This window comes from Ornithodoros turicata, unplaced genomic scaffold (assembly GCF_037126465.1).
Source record: "Ornithodoros turicata isolate Travis unplaced genomic scaffold, ASM3712646v1 ctg00001172.1, whole genome shotgun sequence".
Lineage (NCBI taxonomy): Eukaryota > Metazoa > Arthropoda > Arachnida > Ixodida > Argasidae > Ornithodoros > Ornithodoros turicata.
In genome coordinates this window covers 1-16,593 of record NW_026999488.1, presented here as the reverse complement: position 1 = coordinate 16,593, position 16,593 = coordinate 1, and the positions used below count along the sequence as shown (strand labels likewise).

Here is a 16,593-nt window from a genome sequence, read left to right as displayed (position 1 = left end):
ACCGTGGAACATTGACGTCTCGCCGAGACGCACTGTTAGCGCCGACACGAGATCGTGTCACTTCCCCACGGCAGGCTGACGAGTCCCAAGTAGGACGAAACAGCTGTACTTGGCTGGGAGTGCACGATCAAATTGTAAACATATGCTCAACGTGCAGCTACAGAGCTTCGGCTATTTACCCTTTGTATATGTACTTGCTAGCTTGCACTGCGGCCTCCACAGGTGGCGCCGTCACCGTGGAACATTGACGTCTCGCCGAGACGCACTGTTAGCGCCGACCCGAGATCGTGTCACTTCCCTACGCCAGGCTGACGAGTTCCAAGTAGGACGAAACAGCTGTACTTGGCTGGGAGTGCACGATCAAATTGTAAACATATGCTCAGCGTGCAGCTACAGAGCTTCGGCTATTTACCCTTTGTATATGTACTTGCTAGCTTGCACTGCGGCCTCCACAGGTGGCGCCGTCACCGTGGAACATTGACGTCTCGCCGAGACGCACTGTTAGCGCCGACACGAGATCGTGTCACTTCCCTACGCAGGCTGACGAGTCCCAAGTAGGACGAAACAGCTGTACTTGGCTGGGAGTGCACGATCAAATTGTAAACATATGCTCAGCGTGCAGCTACAGAGCTTCGGCTATTTACCCTTTGTATATGTACTTGCTAGCTTGCACTGCGGCCTCCACAGGTGGCGCCGTCACCGTGGAACATTGACGTCTCGCCGAGACGCACTGTTAGCGCCGACCCGAGATCGTGTCACTTCCCTACGCCAGGCTGACGAGTTCCAAGTAGGACGAAACAGCTGTACTTGGCTGGGAGTGCACGATCAAATTGTAAACATATGCTCACGTGCAGCTACAGAGCTTCGGCTATTTACCCTTTGTATATGTACTTGCTAGCTTGCACTGCGGCCTCCACAGGTGGCGCCGTCACCGTGGAACATTGACGTCTCGCCGAGACGCACTGTTAGCGCCGACCCGAGATCGTGTCACTTCCCTACGCCAGGCTGACGAGTTCCAAGTAGGACGAAACAGCTGTACTTGGCTGGGAGTGCACGATCAAATTGTAAACATATGCTCAACGTGCAGCTACAGAGCTTCGGCTATTTACCCTTTGTATATGTACTTGCTAGCTTGCACTGCGGCCTCCACAGGTGGCGCCGTCACCGTGGAACATTGACGTCTCGCCGAGACACACTGTTAGCGCCGACCCGAGATCGTGTCACTTCCCTACGGCAGGCTGACGAGTCCCAAGTAGGACGAAACAGCTGTACTTGGCTGGGAGTGCACGATCAAATTGTAAACATATGCTCAACGTGCAGCTACAGAGCTTCGGCTATTTACCCTTTGTATATGTACTTGCTAGCTTGCACTGCGGCCTCCACAGGTGGCGCCGTCACCGTGGAACATCGACGTCTCGCCGAGACGCACTGTTAGCGCCGACCCGAGATCGTGTCACTTCCCTACGCCAGGCTGACGAGTCCAAGTAGGACGAAACAGCTGTACTTGGCTGGGAGTGCACGATCAAATTGTAAACATATGCTCAGCGTTCAGCTACAGAGCTTCGGCTATTTACCCTTTGTATATGTACTTGCTAGCTTGCACTGCGGCCTCCACAGGTGGCGCCGTCACCGTGGAACATTGACGTCTCGCCGAGACGCACTGTTAGCGCCGACCCGAGATCGTGTCACTTCCCTACGGCAGGCTGACGAGTCCCAAGTAGGACGAAACAGCTGTACTTGGCTGGGAGTGCACGATCAAATTGTAAACATATGCTCAACGTGCAGCTACAGAGCTTCGGCTATTTACCCTTTGTATATTACTTGCTAGCTTGCACTGCGGCCTCCACAGGTGGCGCCGTCACCGTGGAACATTGACGTCTCGCCGAGACGCACTGTTAGCGCCGACCCGAGATCGTGTCACTTCCCTACGGCAGGCTGACGAGTCCCAAGTAGGACGAAACAGCTGTACTTGGCTGGGAGTGCACGATCAAATTGTAAACATATGCTCAACGTGCAGCTACAGAGCTTCGGCTATTTACCCTTTGTATATGTACTTGCTAGCTTGCACTGCGGCCTCCACAGGTGGCGCCGTCACCGTGGAACATTGACGTCTCGCCGAGACGCACTGTTAGCGCCGACCCGAGATCGTGTCACTTCCCTACGGCAGGCTGACGAGTCCCAAGTAGGACGAAACAGCTGTACTTGGCTGGGAGTGCACGATCAAATTGTAAACATATGCTCAACGTGCAGCTACAGAGCTTCGGCTATTTACCCTTTGTATATGTACTTGCTAGCTTGCACTGCGGCCTCCACAGGTGGCGCCGTCACCGTGGAACATTGACGTCTCGCCGAGACGCACTGTTAGCGCCGACCCGAGATCGTGTCACTTCCCTACGGCAGGCTGACGAGTCCCAAGTAGGACGAAAACAGCTGTACTTGGCTGGGAGTGCACGATCAAATTGTAAACATATGCTCAACGTGCAGCTACAGAGCTTCGGCTATTTACCCTTTGTATATGTACTTGCTAGCTTGCACTGCGGCCTCCACAGGTGGCGCCGTCACCGTGGAACATTGACGTCTCGCCGAGACGCACTGTTAGCGCCGACCCGAGATCGTGTCACTTCCCTACGCCAGGCTGACGAGTCCCAAGTAGGACGAAACAGCTGTACTTGGCTGGGAGTGCACGATCAAATTGTAAACATATGCTCAACGTGCAGCTACAGAGCTTCGGCTATTTACCCTTTGTATATGTACTTGCTAGCTCTGCACTGCGGCCTCCACAGGTGGCGTCGTCACCGTGGAACATTGACGTCTCGCCGAGACGCACTGTTAGCGCCGACCCGAGATCGTGTCACTTCCCTACGGCAGGCTGACGAGTCCCAAGTAGGACGAAACAGCTGTACTTGGCTGGGAGTGCACGATCAAATTGTAAACATATGCTCAACGTGCAGCTACAGAGCTTCGGCTATTTACCCTTTGTATATGTACTTGCTAGCTTGCACTGCGGCCTCCACAGGTGGCGCGTCACCGTGGAACATTGACGTCTCGCCGAGACGCACTGTTAGCGCCGACCCGAGATCGTTGTCACTTCCCTACGGCCAGGCTGACGAGTCCCAAGTAGGACGAAACAGCTGTACTTGGCTGGGAGTGCACGATCAAATTGTAAACATATGCTCAACGTGCAGCTACAGAGCTTCGGCTATTTACCCTTTGTATATGTACTTGCTAGCTTGCACTGCGGCCTCCACAGGTGGCGCCGTCACCGTGGAACATTGACGTCTCGCCGAGACGCACTGTTAGCGCCGACCCGAGATCGTGTCACTTCCCTACGGCAGGCTGACGAGTCCCAAGTAGGACGAAACAGCTGTACTTGGCTGGGAGTGCATGATCAAATTGTAAACATATGCTCAACGTGCAGCTACAGAGCTTCGGCTATTTACCCTTTGTATATGTACTTGCTAGCTTGCACTGCGGCCTCCACAGGTGGCGTCGTCACCGTGGAACATTGACGTCTCGCCGAGACGCACTGTTAGCGCCGACCCGAGATCGTGTCACTTCCCTACGCCAGGCTGACGAGTCCCAAGTAGGACGAAACAGCTGTACTTGGCTGGGAGTGCACGATCAAATTGTAAACATATGCTCAACGTGCAGCTACAGAGCTTCGGCTATTTACCCTTTGTATATGTACTTGCTAGCTTGCACTGCGGCCTCCACAGGTGGCGTCGTCACCGTGGAACATTGACGTCTCGCCGAGACGCACTGTTAGCGCCGACCCGAGATCGTGTCACTTCCCTACGCCAGGCTGACGAGTCCCAAGTAGGACGAAAACAGCTGTACTTGGCTGGGAGTGCATGATCAAATTGTAAACATATGCTCAACGTGCAGCTACAGAGCTTCGGCTATTTACCCTTTGTATATGTACTTGCTAGCTTGCACTGCGGCCTCCACAGGTGGCGTCGTCACCGTGGAACATTGACGTCTCGCCGAGACGCACTGTTAGCGCCGACCCGAGATCGTGTCACTTCCCTACGCCAGGCTGACGAGTCCCAAGTAGGACGAAACAGCTGTACTTGGCTGGGAGTGCACGATCAAATTGTAAACATATGCTCAACGTGCAGCTACAGAGCTTCGGCTATTTACCCTTTGTATATGTACTTGCTAGCTTGCACTGCGGCCTCCACAGGTGGCGTCGTCACCGTGGAACATTGACGTCTCGCCGAGACGCACTGTTAGCGCCGACCCGAGATCGTGTCACTTCCCTACGCCAGGCTGACGAGTCCCAAGTAGGACGAAACAGCTGTACTTGGCCCCCTGGGAGTGCACGATCAAATTGTAAACATATGCTCAACGTGCAGCTACAGAGCTTCGGCTATTTACCCTTTGTATATGTACTTGCTAGCTTGCACTGCGGCCTCCACAGGTGGCGCCGTCACCGTGGAACATTGACGTCTCGGCCGAGACGCACTGTTAGCGCCGACCCGAGATCGTGTCACTTCCCTACGCCAGCTGACGAGTCCCAAGTAGGACGAAACAGCTGTACTTGGCTGGGAGTGCACGATCAAATTGTAAACATATGCTCAACGTGCAGCTACAGAGCTTCGGCTATTTACCCTTTGTATATGTACTTGCTAGCTTGCACTGCGGCCTCCACAGGTGGCGCCGTCACCGTGGAACATTGACGTCTCGCCGAGACGGCACTGTTAGCGCCGACCCGAGATCGTGTCACTTCCCTACGGCAGGCTGACGAGTCCCAAGTAGGACGAAACAGCTGTACTTGGCTGGGAGTGCATGATCAAATTGTAAACATATGCTCAACGTGCAGCTACAGAGCTTCGGCTATTTACCCTTTGTATATGTACTTGCTAGCTTGCACTGCGGCCTCCACAGGTGGCGTCGTCACCGTGGAACATTGACGTCTCGCCGAGACGCACTGTTAGCGCCGACCCGAGATCGTGTCACTTCCCTACGGCAGGCTGACGAGTCCCAAGTAGGACGAAACAGCTGTACTTGGCTGGGAGTGCACGATCAAATTGTAAACATATGCTCAACGTGCAGCTACAGAGCTTCGGCTATTTACCCTTTGTATATGTACTTGCTAGCTTGCACTGCGGCCTCCACAGGTGGCGTCGTCACCGTGGAACATTGACGTCTCGCCGAGACGCACTGTTAGCGCCGACCCGAGATCGTGTCACTTCCCTACGGCAGGCTGACGAGTCCCAAGTAGGACGAAACAGCTGTACTTGGCTGGGAGTGCATGATCAAATTGTAAACATATGCTCAACGTGCAGCTACAGAGCTTCGGCTATTTACCCTTTGTATATGTACTTGCTAGCTTGCACTGCGGCCTCCACAGGTGGCGTCGTCACCGTGGAACATTGACGTCTCGCCGAGACGCACTGTAGCGCCGACCCGAGATCGTGTCACTTCCCTACGGCAGGCTGACGAGTCCCAAGTAGGACGAAACAGCTGTACTTGGCTGGGAGTGCACGATCAAATTGTAAACATATGCTCAACGTGCAGCTACAGAGCTTCGGCTATTTACCCTTTGTATATGTACTTGCTAGCTTGCACTGCGGCCTCTACAGGTGGCGCCGTACCGTGGAACATTGACGTCTCGCCGAGACGCACAGTAGCGCCGACCCGAGATCGTGTCCACTTCCCTACGGCAGGCTTGACGAGTCCCAAGTAGGACGTAACAGATTGTACATGGCCTGGGAGTGCACGATCAAATTTGTAAACATATGCTCATCGTGCTAGCTCAGAGCTTCGGCTATTTACCCATTTGTATATGTACTTGCTAGCATGCACTGCGGCCTCTACAGGTGGCGCCGTTACGTGGGAACATTGACGTCTCCCCGAGACGCACTGTTAGCGCCGACCCGGATAATTATATATATATATATATATATATATGTATGTATCACATCTTCCAGATGAAGCCTGCATTTCGTGAGGGAACGCAGCTTGCTTTTCGAGCCACCAGTCGAGACGATGCAAAACCATCCTCTCCATCAGTTTTCCCACATAGCTTGTCAGGCTTACAGTTCTCGACCTCGTTTCTGCAGTCTAACGTGCTCGTGCACATTGGCGGATCGTTGTATCAGTTTTCCTCGACATAAGCGCGTCTACGAAACCGTCTCGCACATTTGTGTGCTGCACGCCTTGCGCTTTTTTGGAGTATGTGGTTGACTCTTCAGCTGTCTTCACGACTTTCGTACGGACCCGGACTGTCGCTGTCCGCACATCCCACGGCCAAAGGTAGCATTCCCCAAGGAAGCATTCCAAGCCATTCCAGCCACCCCAAGGAAGCATTCTGATCCTACACTCTTCAGTGTGGTACTATTACGCCTAAAATCGAGTATTCCTTGCAAAGTAGCATTCTCTGTGTACGCGGATGACGTTGCGCTTTGGACATTACACAAGTCACGACCAGCATTCAGAGCCGTTTGCAGGTAGCCTTAAATAATGTCCATTTGTGCCTCACATAGCTTGGGGATGGACCTTTCACTGGAAAAGTGCGTCGAGATCCCTTTCACCCGCAAGGCTGTGAGAAATTTCGCTCTTTGAGTTGGTGCAAAAAAGCTCTAGCCTGTCGCTTCCTTGGTGTAGTGAAGGACTCGGACCTGCGCTGGGCTCACCACATTAAGCACCTTGAAACCAAAGTGTACAGAATGGCTTCCTGCTATTCAACATATATTTCTGGATTAGGATGGGGCTCTGATCAGCGCTCCTTCCTACCGTTCACGCGGCTTTGGTGTGGGCGACTGTGCTTTACAGCCTTCCAATCTTGCAGAGGATTTCCACAACCGCATTAAATACCCTTCAGACACTGTTTGCACGAAGCCTTCGTAGCTGCCTTGGAGTTCAAGAATGGCTGAAACACGGCAAGTCTGAGTGAAGTATGGTGAACACCCGGTGGAGAGTCTCCGTGAGCGTGAAACGACTCGACACTTCCTACGTTTGCGTGCGCGCATTCCCCGTCACCCACTCCGGAAATTCGATACCGTCCTAAAAATGATTTCCACCGCGTAGCGCAGACGACACGCCAGGCTCTCACTGGCTTCATGGCTAAGGACGTCACCCCGGAGGACGCCCCCTGGTCTCTCCCTGTGGTACCCACCTTCGTACGTCTTGTAGCCCTCATTGAACGAAGAGATTAGGTTCCCCCTCAAGTCCTTCGAGCCCGTTTTTTTATTATTTTCTGCCTCTGCCGCACCATACACCGATGGCGCATCTCGAAATGGCAAGTCTGCTTCGCCATTCGTCATCGCGTCTCAGGGCGTAGTGGAGGACGTCTCGTTTCGCGTCAAACCTCATCCACAGCTGCGCAACTCTAATGCCATGCTTTTCTTTCTACTGTACGCTGTTGCTTTTTCCCCGCGGCAATGTGGTCGTGTTCACTGACTCTACATCTGCGCTGCAAGCAATTGAAAATTCTGGCATTCGAGGCTCATCCGCACCGTTGGTGATGAATAATGGTTTACAACCTTGTCTACGAAGCAGGGCACAGGCTGGTTCTCAAATGGGTTCCAGCTCATTGCGGTGTCGAAGGGAATGAACAGGACGACAGCGCCGCAGAAGCAGCTCTCTCGTCTTCGAGACGGACGCCTATTGCGCTGCTGAGAGTAGAGGTGTGCGCCGCCGCCGGAGGTCGGGACCTCGCCGTCGCCGCCGTACCAAAACTGTCGGCGCGCCGCCGCGCCACCGCCGTTGAAAAATCGGCGCAGCTGTGTAATGTGCCCATTTTGATTCATTTTCTATAAACGAATATCCCCATACATAATATTTTATTTGTTTTTCTTTCATCTTAGGTTCCAGGCTTCATTTGTGGTGCTTTTAGCAGTAACAATTTCATCTTTTCAATTTCATCATTCAATTCTTGCAGGTTGTTTCGCCGGTCATCCACCAACACCATGGCACTGGTCATTATCCACATACAGGGTGTTTTGTTTTTTATTCGTCACACTTTCGTTTTTGTTTTTTGTTTAAATTTTGTTTAAAAAATAGCGGAACGAAATAGATGCCGCTTTTGAGTTGGTCAGGCGAATATATCTCGAAGAAAGTATGTAACTATCAGATCATTAATTACCTAAAATTAATTACTTCTTTAATTAAGGGATTTCGCATAAAACCGGGATAGCAGAACGGAAGATATTCATCGTTGAAAGCCATTCCATGTTTAAGAAATCTTTAAACGCGCACGTGTGTTGAAATATCCGACGCTGAATGTCGCTATTCAATGAGGGCTCCGAAACAAGAAGTACGCATTAACCGAGCGCAGAAATGACGCGAGCTTCGCCTTATCTGGGTTGGAAAGCGATCTATCTGGCCAACAGATTCGCACCTACACCAATCAGCTCGATCGCTCCAAAGTACTTGGTCCTCTGACGTGGATTGCCCGTCGCTCTTTCTGCGCTCGAAAAGTGCGTAGCAAATAGTGCATTTTGTGTGTGCCGGCGAAAAGCACCACTTAGAGAGAGTGTTTTCAATCGCGTAATTGCGGGGCTTATAATGCGCGCGAAGCATGGTAGACTCAACCCACTCGCTCTGGACAAGTTTATACTGTACAACCCTTTTATTCCGCGAGACCTTAATTTTCGCGAACTTTGCGAATCGAGAAAATTCGAGGAACTCGAGGAGCGCGCGAAATTTAGTTGTTGCGAATATATCCCTACTCGATTCGCGAAAATTTAGGGATGCGAAATTAAAGGGTTTTACAGTTTTTTTTAATTAAGGGGTTTACAGTATTTATTCATGATAACTACTGCCTCTGCAAAAATACTGTTCAATGACGTGGTGGGTGCGCCTTATGTCATATCGTTTGCTGACGTTCGCATATCTATATAGCTTCCCAAAAAGAGCCACTGGATCAGTGGACAGAGCTTTCACCCGTCGCCGTCCTGTGAACGTTCGGCACTCAGCTGTAACTGTTACGTGTAGTTGCCATTTAATGGATGGCTCGTCGTTCTGATTATCTAGCTATGTTGTTTTCTCCAGCGAGACCCGCACTCAACGCGCCCAGTCGAAGTTCTTGGGCGACGACCTTCTTGAAGTGCTTTACTTCTCGTAATGTTCCTTTGTGTGTTCGGTTTTCTTTCATAATACTATCCAGTGTTGACGCACTTGTTTGGTGCAAGGTACAATAAATACTGCCGCCGTCGCGGTGTCTATGATGGAGAAAATACCCCCGCACTGAAGTGTTCGTGCGTCCCCTTTGGAGAAGAGAACATATAGACCTCTACCTGTTTGTAAACAAATGACGTCATAATGTTTCGACAGCGCCACGAGTTTGGTAGAGTTGAACTACGTTCAATGCTAGTGGCGAACAAGGTCGCGCCCGAAAGCCACGATCTTGAGGGGATTACGATGGTCTCTGAAAAGGACGCGACCTTCGGTCGTAGTTTTGTTTCAATAGGAGGCAGCGAACAACTGATCATTCGTGGAACCCAGCTCTCCCCTTCCGATCTGTTTTGGTTTCGGTGTGTCTACCAACGTCATGATGACGTTTCTCGGGTAGAGTCACGCCGATATGACAGCATCGACGTGACGCCGCTGATGCCGCCGGCCCTTCAACGTGCTCTACGCCGCCGCCGAAAAAAATGCCCACGGCGCACACCTCTTGCTGAGAGGAGATCGTCGTTCCGTACTTGGACGCCTCGTGACTCCTCTGGCTTCCCGCTAATGGACCGCTGACACTCTCCCCCCAGTCATGCTGAGCAGATTTGATCCAGCGCTCGCTTTCCTCATGCATGCCTTGTCATTCACCTCTCGTCAAGATGCCGCATTAGTTCATCGAATGCGCCTCGATGTGGCTTTTACAGCGCGGTGGCGTTACCGCTTGAGGCAAGTTGACTCTCCCCAATGTGGTCACTGCTGTGCTGTAGAATATCTAGAGCACCCAGGCAGCACAGCGCGGCGACCCAACGTCGGTGCGCCGGCGGCGACCGACCCGACCGGCTCCCGACCATGGTACGGCATACGGTTTGCAACACGGGGATGTGAATGGTCCGTTGTCGGCAGCCTGTATCGTACCCAACGACTTCCTGAGGTGCAGCCAATGCACACTTACGTGTACCTCCTTCCCCCACACGAGAGTTAATTTGCGCGATTTTTAACAACAAAATTAATGTCATTGTAGAAAACCGACATACGCATACGCATAGACATAGAACGACATAGAAAACGACATAGAACCGACATAGAAAACGCATAATCACGACCTACATGGGTTCTTCATGGCATCACTTCACCAGCAATGAAAAAATGAGTGTTACATTGAAAGTATACAATCACCAGTCTCGCATATGTACTATTTACCGCACAAATATTTACTTAACAGAGGTTATATAGAACAGAGATAGAAGTTGGAACTCGTTGCCAGTTAAGTCAGACTGTTGAAAGATCGAAGTCACTGAAAAGGTTAGCCACAACATAATTGTCTCAAGTTATACTGTGCAAGAATTGTAAGCCGGTTTCGCGTCAGCTCAGGACAGGGAGGTCCCATGGACCTCCATGGATTTTCATTATTATATCTTTTTTTTTACATTTAGAAGCTAATCGTACATGATGATCAACATGGGTAAAATTAATCATTTTTACCGAATACTTTCCGTGCAAAAAAAAATCGAGAAATCCACCCTGAATTCGAGTGTTCAGTTTTGCTCTGTTTGTAAGTGTATACCTTCTGAATGCTAAAAGATATCGTAGTGAATTTTTTTTTTTGCTTTAGTATATCTACAGGCCAGCACTCCGAGCGCAAATTTTGGCGTACAGGTGCAACACTGTGTTGTATAAAAAGCAGCGAACATGCTCTCTCGCGCAGTTTTGATTGATTGATTATTTAGAAGAAAACCAGGGAGAAACTGCACTTGGCTCCTGACTAGTTCTGCTGCTTCCAAAACAAAACAAGAAACAAACAAACAACCCAAAACAAACAAAATTACATTGCCCATCCCCAACAATTATTGTGTTAGGACACTAGGTGCAAGTGAATAAATATCACTAGAACATGCAGATACACACTAATACACACTACAAAGATACACACTGATACGAGGCACTCACACAAAATCCTGAAATATGAGTTCCATGCGCCGCGCAGTTTTGTTCCAACGTCGACGCTTCTTGCTATGGCTGTAGACGTCTCCGACACGTTCGTACGCAGAGTAGGGCTGCATTTTAACGCGCTAATCACCAGTATACGCCTTTTGAAGCAATTTTTTTGCGTTAGATGAACGGCCTAACATCGGGCCATGTCCTGGCAAAATATAAATGAAATCAAGAGGGGCCTTTTTGAGAAATACACGCACAAAAATCCATGTTTTTTCGAAATATGCATAAACATTTACCTATTTCAGCACATACCGCTAGGAGGGATGCACGATAGATATATCAGATGAGAGAGCATTAAAAGCTGAGTGAGGTGATATCAAGTATGGCAATCAGGGACATCTATAGACAGAGAAATCACGCGTCGAAATTGGGACAAAACTGCGACAGGGCAAATTCGCCATTTTTTATAGCACACAGTGTTACACCTGCGCGACAAAATTTGCACTCTGACAGCTGGCCCGTAGGCATAATAGAGGATAAAAAATTTTCACTACAATATCTTTTAACCCGGGAGATATATGCGTGCAAACACGGCAAAACTGAAATATTCGAATTCAGGGCTTTCTGGAGGGATTTCAGGAATTCGGATTTTCTCGATTTTTTTTTGCACGAAAGCTACTCGGTAGAAATTATTCATTTTACCACTGTTGATCATAATATACGATGAGCTTATAAATATAAAAAATACTGAAAGCCCAGGAGGTCGATGGGACCTCCCTGCCTGAACTGACGTGAAACCGGCCTGTAACTAAATTTCAAACGCAGTTACACGTAATAAAACGTAATGAAAATTGACGTGAAGTTCCTAAGCTACTTTAGAAATGTAACAAGTTACCTTCAAGTTACTTGCTGCTCAATGTATATACTTTTTAGTTCTTGACCTGTCTATATGGTTAATTCAGACATTGCTGTCACAATGGGCCAGTCAAGACATTTCAAAATAGTCTTGATATACAAAAACGATATCAATGTCCATATGATATGATTTCCAACACCTTCAGTGTGAAATAAAATTATCTATCTATCTATCATATCTGCTACGTCGAAAGAAGCCTACATTTATAGGCTTCTTTGGGGAGGGATTTGATGATTTTGATCTCGTAATAAGGTACATGAAAGGAGCACAAAGAAAGTTTATGGACTATGAGTGGTCCCTACGCACATATCATAGAACCGTGCGAAGTTTTAACCCTACAACACAATGTCCTTTATCATTATGAATACACTGCTTATCGTTAAGATGCGCGACACCTGAACTTCCTAATGCACAGCTAAAACATAATTTGTAACGTTCACCGATGTAACAACAAGGGAGTTAGACGCGCGTACGCGTGTCATCTTTCATCTCAAGTCATGGGGGAAGGACTCAGCCTACGATGTTTGTAGACGAGAATCGAACAAAAGGAACTTGGAACTTTCTTCAAGTTACTCTGACAAACTTACACCCCCCCCCCCAAAAAAAAAACACACACGAAAAATAGAGGAGAAATGAACGAACTGCTCAACAAGTTACTCGAGCTCAAAAGCAAAGAGCTAAGCAAAATGTTACTGAAAATAGCAAAGCTGAGTAGCTTAGCTACAGTAACAAGTTACTGGTAACGAGTTACCCCCCAACAACATGGAACACGTGAACAACTTGAGAATCTGTATGACATGTGTCATAATCCTTCTACCGTCTTTAAAAAAAAATAGAAGAAAATATTTGTGCCCCTTTGCTAATACGAGAGCTATACATACAATTTGAGAACCAGTATGGCACATATAGTGTGACTCGTACCTTTGTCTTTAGGAAACTGTCAAAAATATTAATGTATCAAGAACATGCCTTTTCTTATACATTGGCTTTCTTGCTATGAAGGCCTTTTTTATGGATACCCGAAGTCTTTTAAAGGAAAAACAACACAGCATACTATATTGTATTCCTTTCAAGCAAACATCACAGCGCGATAGGTTCATAGTGTTGTAACCGAAGTGCGGGATGGATTCTGAAAGTGGAAGATAGCTTGAGGTCAGGGTTATACTGAGAAAAGTACACTACAGCACAAGACGCACTCGTTATTGAATACAGACAAAATTGATAAACTTACAAGATCCGCTAGAAAAATCTTCACCATCATCACTGGCTCTGAGGCAGAGATCTGGTGGTGGGCACTTCAGTAATGCCCCCATCAAGGCATTGAAAATCTTCAAGCACGCTCTGGTAGTGGTCCAAACATTCTGAATAAAAGATCATGATAGCTTTCATTCACTCACAATTTGAAACAAATCGACATATCATGCGTCGATCATATTACGTAACCGGATTAAAGCGGAATAATTTATTCACTTCGGAAGTTTTTTTTTTTTTTCAATTTAGAAAGACTACAAAAACGAACCTTGAGCTAAAGTCCTCTGGCATTCCATGTTTTGTAGGCACGCAGGAGTTGGAAAGCACAGCTGCAGCACGCAGTCGTCCTGAGAAATGGTTATATTTCGTTTGATGTCAAATACATACGATTCCACACTTTACTGAACCATATTTTTATCAAATGGTTTGCGAACATCGAAGCACAGTTCGCACTCCGCGGCATAACGGCTCAGCTCACCAAGATTTATCTCGTCCTGGGTGCCTTCGGACCAAGCGAAGCTGCGGAGGTTCGGGACGTCATCACCGTTCCCCCCCGCGGGGAACCCTTATGACACACTCACGAGCGCACTGACCAGGCGTACGACAGCTTCGGAGCAGGAACGCCTGCGACAGCTGCTCACAGCTGAGGTTCTCGGTGACCGGAAGCCGTCACAGCTACTTCGCCGTATGCAACAGCTCTTAGGCGACACGGCGTCGGCACTCGACGAGTCCATATGTTCTATCGGAGCCCAAGGAACACGTCCGCATTCCCTCCTTTCTCATCGTCATCATCCTTTATTCCTCGTCGTCTTTATAACACAAAACCCTTCCCCCTTGGGGAAAAAAATCACCCACACACAAACGAAAAAATCCGACCAACGTCAAGCGAACGTAAAGCTTGTCCACTACAACTTATTTGCAAATCAAAAACTTGAGTCCAGCACAAAGTCCCTCAGAGCTCCTGGTAGTCCTTTCTTACGAGTTGAGTGCCGGAGCGGTACGCCCTGAACTGGTGCGTCGCCTTCCGGAGCATGCTCTTGGTTAGATGAGGCTCCATCTTGAAGAGGTCCTGCATGTATATAGCCTCGTTCGGAGTCCCAATCCTGGTGGCTTCACCGCTTGTTGGCTCTTGTTCCATCGGAGCCGGTAAATTCGATGCTAACCCATCTTCATCCAGCTGCTCCTGTGCTGATGCTGCCTCCGGCGCAGGTCCTGTAGCTCCTGCGGAGATTGTCGACCCGAAACTCCCAACCGGCGGCCACTCCACGCTGCGACTGTCGCTGAGACGTTCATCGTCTTGATGGTGCTCGTTTGGAGTTACGAGAACCAGTTTTGACGCATTCCAAATGCGATTGTCTTGTAACAAAAAGGAATTCTTCCCACATTGCTTCTTCATTCGTAACGGTTTGGAGTAAGATGGCATTCCTTTGCTTTTTGCTTCCATCCTGATCCTTACAAGGTGTCCTGGCCTGAATGTTGATACCTTAGCTTTGCGACGCAAATCCGTATACCGTTTCATCTTCATCTGTCGTTCATGCACTGTTTTTCGAACATGAGATTCTGCGGCATTGAACTGGAGTCTGCTGCCTTGGATATGGCTTAAACCAAGGTACTCCACAACGGTCTGTGGTATCGGTTTTTGCTGCAAGAGCGCCAATTGCACATAATCTTTAGGCACTCTGTTAAAACGTTCAATGAGTTCATTTGCCTGTGGAGAGTATACGGACGAGAACCTGTGTTTGATGCCTCGTTCTTCAAGATATTTAGCGAAGAGAGCTGAAGTGAACTGCGGCCCATGATCCGACACTAATTCGTCGGGCAATCCCTCCCTACTGAAAGCACGGTTCAAGAAGTCGATTACCACTTTTGTAGTTATCCTTGACGAAAACCCAACCTCCTGCCAGCGAGTGTAATAATCCATTAAGGTAATTGCAAATCTTGCGCTGTACGGGGCTGACTGGAACGGTCCTACGATATCTATTGCGAGCTTTTGCCAAAGTTTCGCCGGCAAGGGCACTGGCTGTAGTGGAGCTGGCACTGGTTTGGCGGACTTGTCCGTCGCCTGACAGATGATGCTGTAAGAAAAAGGACGCTCGTGGCCTGTGCAGTTGTTCCCATCGTCATCCGCACAGTCGGTCTTAGTCATCTGCCATTAAAGGTTACCTAAAGCTTGATTCCTGCTCCTTTCTAACATTCTGGTGCCGAAACCCGGGAGGCGTCGCCTCATACGGACTACTGACGAAAGGACTCCAGGAACAGAACAGGAACATGGAACGACTCCAGAAGCTTCGAGCCCCAGTTCGTTCCTGTATAACGAAGCTTGCAGAGGACATTCATGATGCATTGCGTCGAGCATCTCTGTCTATGGAAGAATTGCAGCTCAAGCTTTCTCAGCTCACTTCGAAAGCATCTCTCCTGGCCGACATGGACCGCGAAATGGCAGCCATCGTCGAAGATGACGAGATAGACATGGAAGCGGAGACCTGCGACGAATACCTGTAGATTATAGTCCGAGCTACGCTAAGTGCCAACCGATACCTCTCAAGACACCTGCCAGCGACTCCTGACGGTGACCGAAGAATTTCTGGAACAAGCTACTCACAGGAACACGTAAGCGTTCCTACGCTTCTAAAACTGCATATTGTACCGTCTTCTGAAGAATTGTCGTCACGGCAGTAATTTCGGGATCACTTAGCGTCCGGAATACATGAGAAAGCAGGATCTGGCAGGAGCGCTTTGTTTGCACGATTCCGGGATGAGACTCATGTGCTGCTGCAATAACACGTTGCACAAGACAGAACTGATGTTCTGAGGCTGGAACAACATAGAAAGCACAAACACATACAAGGCCTCAAAAGTGAGTGAGCAAAAATGTAAGAGTGAAAGGAGGATGAGTGAGAGAGAGTGGCTGGTTTGTCCCTTCAGATGACGCACCCTGGAAGTCGTTGAGAAGGCGTGTTAGCTTAGCTCAATTGGTAGAGCCCTGGACCGGCAATCCAGAAGATGTGGGTTCGAGTCCTACAGCTGGCTAAGGGCTTTTCAGGGATTCTCATCTTTCAACACGTTGCATCAGAGATTCTGGTACTACTACTGTGTCGCCTCGGAAAACGGTGTCTTCCACTGTGGAAAGTTCGTCACGAACTTGCAAAAACGGCATTAACTGTATTGGAACTTCTTTCTTCGCTGGTCAAGAAGTATGTATGTACTTCTCCAGTTGTTGCAGTAATAAATCCTACCTTGTAGCTTGCTGAATGTCCAACTTGTTCAAAGATGCAGTGATCAAGGAAACAACTTCCTCCTGAAATCGCGTTTCCACTGACGACGGTAAAGGCAACCGAGAAAGTGCGTCAGCAACCACATTCTCCGATCCTTTT

General features: G+C 49.0%; 1 protein-coding gene across 1 annotated transcript; it reads right to left on the bottom strand.

Moving 5' to 3' along the window:
• Nucleotides 1-14,171: 14,171 nt before the first annotated feature.
• LOC135376602 (uncharacterized protein K02A2.6-like) lies at nt 14,172-15,365 on the bottom strand. The gene has a single exon (XM_064609126.1). The coding sequence runs from the start codon at nt 15,363-15,365 to the stop codon at nt 14,172-14,174; it is 1,194 nt and encodes a 397-aa protein (XP_064465196.1).
• Between the last annotated feature and the right edge of the window lie 1,228 nt (nt 15,366-16,593).

Coding starts and splice junctions, on each gene's coding strand:
- LOC135376602 (XM_064609126.1), bottom strand. CDS start 15,365: ATGACTAAGACCGACTGTGCGGATGACGATGGGAACAACTGCACAGGC.